Source organism: Branchiostoma belcheri, unplaced genomic scaffold, assembly GCF_001625305.1.
Source record: "Branchiostoma belcheri isolate BF01 breed outbred unplaced genomic scaffold, Haploidv18h27 scaffold67, whole genome shotgun sequence".
Taxonomy (NCBI): Eukaryota; Metazoa; Chordata; class Leptocardii; order Amphioxiformes; family Branchiostomatidae; genus Branchiostoma; species Branchiostoma belcheri.
Genome location: NW_017804320.1, coordinates 556,943 through 567,350, shown reverse-complemented (window position 1 = coordinate 567,350; position 10,408 = coordinate 556,943). Strand labels below are relative to the sequence as shown.

At 40.7% G+C, this 10,408-nt stretch overlaps 2 protein-coding genes across 2 annotated transcripts in view; both read right to left on the bottom strand.

Annotated features, from left to right (window-relative positions):
• Window positions 1-3,223, bottom strand: part of LOC109483913 (angiotensin-converting enzyme-like) — a 21,378-nt gene extending 18,155 nt beyond the window's left edge. The window contains exons 1-2 of the mRNA XM_019787053.1: window positions 3,020-3,223; window positions 1,386-1,553 (exon numbers count right to left, since the gene is read on the bottom strand). Coding sequence (XP_019642612.1) covers window positions 1,386-1,553; window positions 3,020-3,223 — 372 coding nt within the window. The remainder of the gene's footprint in view (window positions 1-1,385; window positions 1,554-3,019) is intronic.
• Window positions 3,224-6,135: 2,912 nt separating this feature from the next.
• LOC109483881 (leucine-rich repeat-containing protein 24-like) lies at window positions 6,136-9,013 on the bottom strand. The gene is made up of 3 exons (XM_019787024.1): window positions 8,863-9,013; window positions 7,956-8,796; window positions 6,136-6,166 (listed from the first exon to the last, which is right to left on the bottom strand). The coding sequence occupies exons 1-3, from the start codon at window positions 9,011-9,013 to the stop codon at window positions 6,136-6,138; spliced, it is 1,023 nt and encodes a 340-aa protein (XP_019642583.1).
• Between the last annotated feature and the right edge of the window lie 1,395 nt (window positions 9,014-10,408).

The following is a 10,408-nucleotide window of genomic DNA, read 5'->3' as shown; positions in this document are numbered from 1 at the left end:
TAAAATTTTGACTCAATCATTGTACAAATGGTTTTTATTCAGTGGGAACATCACAAATACACAGCCAGCATCACTTTCAGAAGGCAACGAAATTTCTTGTTTTTTTCCAAATTAGGCGAAAATATGCGCGCGCTGATGTCATCCATAAAAATTACTTGCTGTGGCCTTATATAGAGCCTATTCCCCTATTTCATACACTTGAGTACTGTAGAAAAAATTATATTTCTAATGCAACTACACGTGTAGACAAACCACCCATCGAAAAACAGATCTGTTCCTTTATTTCTATAATAACTGTAAAACGAGAAGTTGAATTTATATAACGATAGTTATTTACTTTGGTATCTGTTAACCGTATCCATTCATCCTATTTTGTTGTGACCTGTACTTAGCCAAGTGTGGCAAAAATGTGGAATAAAGGTCTTCATACATTCATTTATTATTCCATCAAATGCACTGTATCATTCTCAAATTTGGAAACTTTAGTCATAACCCTGTATAATGATACTCTATTGGCGGTCTGTAGTGTTGTAGTGTTAAAAGATTATGGTAGGTCTTTTCACGAGTAAAAGATTGCTTAGTGTCTGAACTAACCTGAAAGTTGACCTCTGAAGCAGACAAGGACGCGAAACTGACGAAGGCCAGCCACAAAACTACCGAACGCCACATTTTCCAACGGTATCGTCAGTTCAGTTCAAGTTCAACATCACAGCGTTCTCGTGTCACCGGAAAACCCGGCCTCCGGCCACACTGGGGGTCCCACAGACAAAGTTGCAGCCAAGAATCGAGACAAATATTTTCAAACTGCACAGGACGGAAATCGAGTGACTTATAGTCACAAAATAAACGGGTTTTGTAAAATCTCACGTTAGCAACGAACCGAAGACAAACAAACGTTACGAATTCGAAGATTACATTTGAGCGTACTTGTTCGGTATAACCCATTCTATGGAACGTGGACGTTTTAGAACGGGTTTCCCTACAAAGCGAGGATTACGAACAAAACTCGACTTGTTCCATGCGTTCTATTCATCCAAAAGCAAGAGTAAGGTTTAGGGAAATATGCTTTACGTGTGTTGTTTTTAGTACGTCTATCTATTTTTGCACACACACACACACACGCACGCCACGCACACACAAACACACACACACACACACACACACACACACACACACACACACACACACACACACACACACACACACACACACACACACTCTCTCTCTCTCTCTCTCTCTCTCTCTCTCTCTCTCGCATACACGAACACAAAACGATAACTACGTTCACTGGAAGATAACAAAGCTTAGAGAGCAACAGAAGTTCTATATTCTATTATAAATGTATAACGTTATATTATTGTTTTACAATTATAATCACTACTGACCTCCCTGGCCTCCCTGGCCTGCTCGATATGGTTAACGGCGGTTCCCAGAAGTGTGATTTTTCTGAAGAGTCTCTTCAATGTCGCGTTGTTGAAGTTTTGCCAGTCAAAACTTGAGGCAATCTGTGCCGCTTGCCTGTCGAAGTGTGCCTCTATGAAGTTGGCTTCATCCTAAAACACACCATATACATTATGGGCATTGTCGCATTCCGATCGTACGGTTATCGTACGACCGCAAATTGGGGTAGTCTTGCATATGTCTTACGGAATTCAAATTTTTGTTTCAGAATTCGTTACTACTATTTTTCTATTAAAACTTTATACAAAGGAAGCCGCTAAGCTGCACCACGTCTGCGCATTTGGTGCAATTGCGACAAGCCGGAGGTCGGCCCAGCTGGACCGCACCACCGCAGACAGGGGTCGAGAAGTGGGGTCGGAAGACAGAGAACCATAATTTGACACACACAACACAACACCAACAAACTATTAAATTTAATACATGTATTAATTTTATTCACAAATTTTGCACATGTACAAGCAAGTTTGATAATTTCTAGTGCACCGGTTCTTGAATCATATTCTTTTTTTCGCAGGCTAGATGAACGACACTTCTGTGAAGGAATTCTGACTTGACCTAGTCGCTGTCCATAAACTGTATGTACGTATCTCAAAGACTACAAAACATCGAAGAAGTCGCAGTTGCAAGCTTTACATCGTTACAAGTCACAAGAGCAAACTTGTATCAAGATAGCATGTTAATAAGTTATAAGACTGAGTATTTTGGTAGACTTATATTCTACAGCACAGTAATGCCATGCCGAAAACGTAGCTTGGAGCCCGGTCGTCTGCTGCTTACGTCACCGCCATCTTTTCTGAAGGACCACCGGTACCGTTGCACGCTTTGTTTATGTAGTTTGGTTGTTGGATGAGTTCAAGGATTCTAATACGTCACAGAGGTTTGAGAAAACCTTGGGAAGACGCAGGAAGACATTGGGGATTCTTTTTTTTGAGGCAGGGGATACAATCTAGGCTTCGTCGTTACAAAAAAGGCAATGCAAATGAAAAACATGTGTTCCTGTCAATCCTTCTTCCAATACATGCACGTCAATCGACGAGTGCTACAAAAGTAGGTCATGCTTGTAAAAGTAAATCTAATTGAATTATATATTCTTATCTTTATTCATTTATCATCTTTGTGATAAATATCGTGGCATGGTTTGTAATCTCTGATAGAAGTCATCAAAATCTACAAGAAATGTATATATATGAACAGGGCCCATATCGAAATTTTGCCAGTTTCAAAAGTGTCTTAATTGAAGTTTAAAAATTAAATTATTTCGATAAGGTAGAACAAAGCAGACAGTAGTCGAATGCAATTGTTAACTCGCTTGTCATGAAAACAAAATCCATGGTCCATGTAGCTTATGATATCTCGCAAAATGTCGGCCTTTTCATACTCCACTGCACACGGAAACGAAATCATATCCAATCTTAACAATAACTACAAATGTATATCTAAACCAGCATAAGCATTACTTATTATCATTTTTTAATGATTATTGTTGTTATCATGTTCTTGCGATTAGCCCTCGGCATGAATTTGCAATAAACTTTCATATATGATGGAACTTTCCTACCTGTTTCCTGCTGTTCTCCAGTGTAAGGTTGGTGTTATAGTTCCACCTGGCCACCATAGTATCGTAGTAAACCTGCTCAGCTCGCCCATTGTAATCCCAAATAAAAGCCCAGCCCTGGTCATCACCACTGGTCAGCTGAAGACGGACAGTCCGGACAGCCAGCGCTAAAAATACCAGGTAAAGGACGTCTTTCTGTGCTGCCATCTTCTCCTGATTAACTTCTCAGGCTTAAGACTGAAGAAGCTTCCCCACAGGAAATGTTGTTGTTTGTGCTCCTTACGACCGAGTTCGTCTGCCGCTAGTGGTTCAATATCTTGGGTACGTCCTACGCAATCTTGTCGGAAGGAATATCTCACTGTCAAAGGAGGGCCTGCATGGGGGTAGTGATTACGAATCACGCAAAAAATTTCGCCGCCAATTACGAATTACGTTAAAGACACAGAGCTTATTACGACTTTACGCTTTGCAGCTAATGTTCTATTACTAATTACGTTGATTTCGGGGGAGGATTATGAAGACGGAAAAGGCCTGATTACGCCTTACGAGAAAGGGCATGCAGGCCCCCTCAAAGCTTCAAGTAGGAAAGAGTCTACTGTCCCTACTCAATTCAGTTCAGGCCTTGTGCCACTTTTGTGGACGGTGCTGTTTGTCATGCTTACAGACTCTGAGGTCATCTCGTTCCCCGGACATCCTCGGATGTCTCTGTCCTTGCCAAGTCCAGATGTGGAGGAACATCTATTGTAGCCGCCAATGTCAAACTACTTCAGGGCCCTCTTAGGTAAATATTTGTCATTGTACCCTGCTATATTTCTTGGTTTGATTTATTCAAGTGTTACTTAGCTTCTTCATTAGTTTATTACCTTCGCCAAGAAGGTTATGTTTTCAGAGGCGTTCGTGTTTGTGTGTGTGTGTGTGTGTGTGTGTGTGTGTGTCTGTCTGTCTGTCTGTCTGTAAACACGATAACTTGAGAAGGCCTTGATGGATTGTCTTGATACTTGGTAGGTGGGTAGGTCTTTATGAGACCTCAAAATGATTAGATTTTGGACCCCCTAGCGGCTTGTAATGGAACTGCAGCTGAACGTCCGGTTTTGATATCTCATGATCTAGACATGCTACCGTGATGAAATTTGGATGGTAGGTAGCTATCGTGCTGGGAAAGAAGTGACGTGAGTTTGGGCCCCCTAGCGGCTTGTTCTGGAACTGCAGGGATATATTCTTGAAAATATTCAAAAGGGGATAACTCAAGAACCGGTTGACGGATCGTCGTGATTTTTGGTATGTAGGCAGCTTACGTGATGCTTAATATAATTATGTGATAATTATGCAAATATGGATGTAATTTGCATAATCTATGGGGAAATTCTATAAATCAGCTGCATTCCATGATAGGACAATTGAAGCTTGTGACATTGGTAATTGACAACGAGAGAAACACAGGAAGATATTCATTATGTTAATAATTCTTAATTTGCATAATTAATGAGAAAAAGTTATAATTATGTAATGATAACTGCCTGGAATTTCATACTTGTGGTATTTGAAAGTTAAGTTGAGGTGAACATCATAAAACATAATTTATTCAAATCAGGACCTCATTTGCATAATTTATAAGGAAATGCTAGAATGCATTGTTGTTAATATAAGACTGTCTTTTGGTTGAGATTATGAGAAAATGATATAATTCATGAAAATTAGGTTCCTATTTGTTAAATCAGGGGGGGAATAATCTAATCTATAATTTGTCAGTCATAAAGATTAACTAGACATCGGGGAACTCTAGTTGAATTTGAATTAAATTTGTTCTCAACAGACTCAGTCAGTGAATATATTGTCCTTTCTCTCTGTTTAGAAAAGACACAGAAGAAAGGCAAGACTTCTCAAGCTCCACTAGCAGCTACTTAAGTGTCTTAAGTGTGTGAGGAGTGCGAATTAAGGCACTGTCTCTGCTGCTCTACACCCTGTACTGCCTCGCAAGACGTCTGCTCTTTTACATGTATAGCTGGTGTTTTATCAACACTCTTTTATAAAAGAGAAGAATCTATAATTCTGTAAAATAGAAATGATGATATATTTGTAAAATTTTCAGACTTTTTTCCAGATATATGTCTTAAATTTCATCATGATCAATGTTACTTGAAGCTATTAATTAACAAGTAAAGAAACTATCATTTATCACTATTGATAGGATAGTTACTGTATGTAACTTAATGTACATACAAGTCTGAGAAAAATACAGTAAACAAGTGTGGAACATTCTAATCTTACCATGAGGATGATTTTTATCTTGTCATGAGCTTTCACATATGTTGAGTATACCTAAATTTTAAACTTATGAGCCTTGTAGTTTTAATGTCAAAGAATACTTTGAACAAAGAATGAAATATTTCTAGAAGATTACCCGTCAAGTGTACTCTCCAAGCAGAGGTTTGGATTTTGGGAATATTTTAGCATGTTTTTAGGCTTTTTAATCGGGGTTTCTCTTTTGCACTGATTTTTTTTTCCACCAAACCCAACCTCTGCCGGCACTCACGCCAGGGCGGGGCAAACGTATTCAAGAAACGTGACAGTGCTCCTCCCCGGGAACCATCAAATCATCATCAGGGATATCCATTTTACTGTGGTGGATTATCACACATCTAGCCAGCCAGAAAGACATTTATTGGGCCACATGCCTCCTGCTGACTGTGTCTATTCATGCGTCTGGTTGGAAGTGATTAGGTTTATAGCCCATTGAAGCTTTCGACTGCTGGCAGAGGTTGGGTTTGGTGGGAAAAAAAATTCAGTGCAAAAGAGAAACCCCAATAAAAAAGCCTAAGAATACCCCCAAAACCCAAACCTCTGCTTGGAGAATACTTCAAGTGTTCATCTCACAATGTAGCTTTAAAAAATTGTACATCGATTCCTTAAATCCATATCCAATTTTGGAAGGCAGGTAATTTTATAATTTTGTGTTGCAGCTGTTGCTAGGTTAAGAATCTAGTTGTAAGAAGTCTAATTATACATTGCAAGATAAATATTAGAGCCAGCTATGGAGATTTGGCTAAGGCTTAGCTCTGTTCATATACTGAACAGAATATTTTTCTCTGTAAATTTCAAATTTAAAACATGTACTTTGACTACTTGTGATCCAGAGGGAAAACTGTCACACTACAACAACAGTTTTGAACAGAACGTCCTCACAACCCACATACTATTTACTATTGTCCTTGTTAATAAGTAACAATGGGTACCATCGTCTGTCCTTCTGACACACTACGGTTTTGAACTCAAGTCTTTACTACACACATACTGTTTTACTACATTATAAGTAACAAGGGGTAACCTCAAATGTCCCTCTTGTACCCTTCTGGAATGCTACAACATATTTGAACTGTGCAACACACATACAATTTACCACTGTAAAATTATAAGTAACAATAAGTTACTTAAAGGTCTGTCCTGATGACACACTACAACAATTTGAACTGCAAGTACCCACACCCAAGAACTACTTACTAATACTTTACCCAAATTAAAATTTTGTGACCTTCACAGCTGAAAACGGTTTTTTTTCCTTTTTCCTGCTATAATTATGTTTTGTATTGGAGTATGGGAGAGGCAGATTTCATGTTTCATGTACTGAGAACGACACTCAAGTTTTGTTTCAAGTCCTCTCTTTCCATCTGGACGTTATGATGATTTTGTTTTGTTTTGTTTTGGAAAATGTCAAGGAACTAAAAAAAATACTAGTAATTTGTGTTGCTAATGGCAGTGCCTTTATGGATAGAAGGAAAGGGGACATCAATGTCTTCACAATGATTGTTTCTGTACTTGTTTTGTCACTCATAGGTTGCCAACAAAGACCTTCCTGGTAAAATGTTAGTTAAATTATGGTGTTTCCACATTAACGTACAGAGAATTTACCTCTGACGCTGTCGGCCCTGTGCTATAAGTTAGATTGCCCTGAGACTGGCCCTGCCCTGTCTGGTCGTGACCACTGGTCATTGCAGTAGCCGTTTTGTACAGAGTATCTGGCTTCGATGCAGTCGGTGTTTCCACATTAACGTACAGAGAATTTACCTCTGATGCTGTCGGCCCTATGTCATAAGTTAGATTAGCCTGAGACTGGCCCTGCCCTGTCTTGTCATGACCGCTGGTCATTGCGGTAGCTGTGGTGTTTGTGTTGGATTCAGTGATGGCCTGAGACTGACGCTGCCCTGTCTGATCATGACCACTGGTTACTTCTGTAGGTACATACATAAGATTCGGATTCAAGGCAGCTAGTATTTGGTCATGGGGTAGGTTTCCAACTTTCAGAGATTGAATGTGAGTGTGAGACTGACCCTGCTCTGTCTGATCATGACCGCTTGCCATTACAGTAGCTGTGGTGTTTGTGTTAAATGCAGTAATGGCCTGAGACTGACCCTGCCCTGTCTTAACTCGTGGGTTGTCGATGTCTTCATACTGGTGATCATCATTACTGGTCATTACAGCAGATGTGGTTTTTGTGGTAGATTTAGCAATAGCCTTAGTCTGACCCTGCTCTTTCTTAACACGTGGATTGTCAATGTCTTCATATTGGTGATCATCACCACTGGCCATTACAGTAGCTGTGGTGTTTGTGTTGGATTCAGTGATGGCCTGAGACTGACCCTGCCCTGTCTGATCATGACCACTGGTCATTACAGAAACGGCCGTGTTTGTGTTGCTACCAACAACATTGGGATTCAGCACTAAGCTAGTAGGATACCTGATCTTGTACCACACTGAAAGTCCGATTGTGCAAATCAGAACAATGACTAGTATTGAAGCAGAAGAGCCAATGATAACAGGTAGCGGGGGACTGGGAGCAGATGGAGGTGTGTCAGTTATTGGTAAGGGTGAAGATCGTGTTGTTTTTGGTTTGCCCGTGTTTTCTGCATGACATGCTGTTGGGCCAGCGTTGCGTTTAAAGAACCAGTGATAGTGAGAGGTGTCGGTTGGCTCTTCACAAGTTAATTCTTCTGGATTGACATCTGTAAGGTTCTGTCCCTGAACTTTGGCCGGTTGGGCACATATTATCTGGTCTTTCAATGCGGGGTTTAGCCTGAAGGGAGTCATCTTACAGTCACAATGCCAGGGGTTCCCATCTAGTTCTATGGTAATGATAGATAGGAACGAGCGGAGAGCTGACAGGGGAATGGCAGACATCTTATTGTTCTGGAGTTCCAAACGTTGGAATAGGGGTAGGTTCGCAAATGAACCGGCCTGAATTTTTGTTATTTGGTTTTCGCCCAGTTCCAAAAATTGTAGTCGTGGTAGGTTGACAAATGAACCAGCCTGAATTTTCGTTATTTGGTTTTTTTGTAGGCTTAAGTGTTGTAGCTGCGGGAGATTTGAAAGTGATCCAGCCTGTATCATTGTTATCTGGTTATTGTCCAGACGTAAGCATTCTAGCTGGGGTAGACTTTCAAATGAACCAGGCTGTATCATTGTTATCTGGTTTAGAGCCAGATGTAACTTTTGTAGTTTGCGTAGGTTTGCAAATATACCAGGTTGAATCTTTGTTATCTGGTTTCCGTACAGATGCAAAGTGCGCAACCCGGGTAGATTTGCCATTGTGCCAGCTTCAATCTTTGTTATCTGGTTATGGAAAAGCTCCAACCGATTTAGGCGGGGAACATTTGCAAATGCACCGGGTTGAATCATTGTTAGATTGTTCACACCCAGATTCACCATTTCTAGCTTGGTAAGATTTACAAACGTACCACTCCTAATCATTGTTATCTGGTTGCCCAACAGGCACAACCAACACAGATCTCTATACCGCAAGAGCTCAGACTGTTTTACAGTTATAAAATGATTAGAAATTAAATCCAATTTACAGACGGATTTTGGGAGGTTCTGTGGGATGCTGTTGAGGCCATAGCAGCGGCAGTGTGGTGGTGGTGTACACATGCAGTCAGCGTCTGGCATGTTGGGCTCCTTCAGGATGATGAGAAGGAAAATCAGCACGTGTCGCAGCTTTCTTCCCATGGTGTACTGTCACCTAAACAGAACGGCAAGCTCCTTAGTATGGCCACACCAAGTGTATAAACATTAACAGGGTCCAAGGGAAAATATTGGCTTATACACTGTCGAGAGAAAAATGATTAGTTAGATTCGTCTGAAAGAGAAAGAATTTGTGTGATGAGAAAAAAGGGAAATGGAACAAAGAATCCCACGGTAATCCAACGTTGTGGTGCTTGTCAGTGGTGAAGAAGAAACATAAGCCTAAAAACAAAAGAGACTGTGGCATGAAAAAGTATCAAAGTCAATCTGAATTTCCTCGTTTGGTAGATAATTGGTCCCAGGAGTATGGCGTCAACAAAAGCACAAGGTCGCAACACCCCTATTACTCTTCAGAACCTCAGTTACTCTTCAGAACCTTATCTCCAAACAGATGTTGGGTGGAATATTCTTTCCTGGGTAATGTTTACCCTTGTTAACCGCCAAGAAAGAGCACAATTTTCCCAAGGGCACTAGATCGCGATCGGTGGCCTGCCAGGACTCGAACCGAGGACCTCTTGGTTCCTAGTCGAGCACTCTGCCGCTATGCCACCGGCGACCCTGCTTAGAAAGTTAACCTTGATTAAGGCATACAATTTACCTAAAACAGATTAAGCTACTGATGCTGATCATCCACTGGCAGACACATACCTTTTCAGGTAGTCAAACTAGCTTCAGTTGGCACCCTCTGGGTAGGAATTCGTGCAGAATGCCTCTGGCGCTGGTTGCTGTTGGTCTTGTTTGGATGTGTCCTTCTTCGATCGGTAGCTGATCCGTAATGCCGTGTGACAAACAACTCAAGGTTAGTCTTATACATGTCCTGGAGCTAATTGTCTGAACGGTACTTTCTTGGGTGGATTTGGAAGTGCGGTGCGTTTTTGGATGAAGAGAAGTGACGTGCTTTCTTGGACGGAGAGACGAAAAGTTTAATGCATTTTGGTATTAAATAAGAGACTTACATTTTGTTTCCTTAGTTGAAGAGTGGTGCAATGCTTTATTCTTACTGATTGTCTGAACGTTACTTTCTTGTGTGGATTCAAACTGCGGTGCGTTTTTTGGATGAAGAGAAGTGACGTGCTTTCTTGGACGGAGAGATGAAAAGTTTGGTTCTTTTGGGGGATCAAGAGTCGGGCGTTGGTTTTTTAGTTGAAGAGTGTTGCAATGCTTTATTCTTACTGATTGTCTGAACGTTACTTTCTTGTGTGGATTAAGTGCGGTGCGTTTTTAGATGAAGAGAAGTGACGTGCTTTCTTGGACGGAGAGATGAAACGTTTAATGCCTTTTGGTATTAAATAAGAGACTTAAATTTTGTTTCCTTAGTTGAAGAGTGTTGCAATGCTTTATTCTTACTGATTGTCTGAACGTTACTTTCTTGTGTGGATT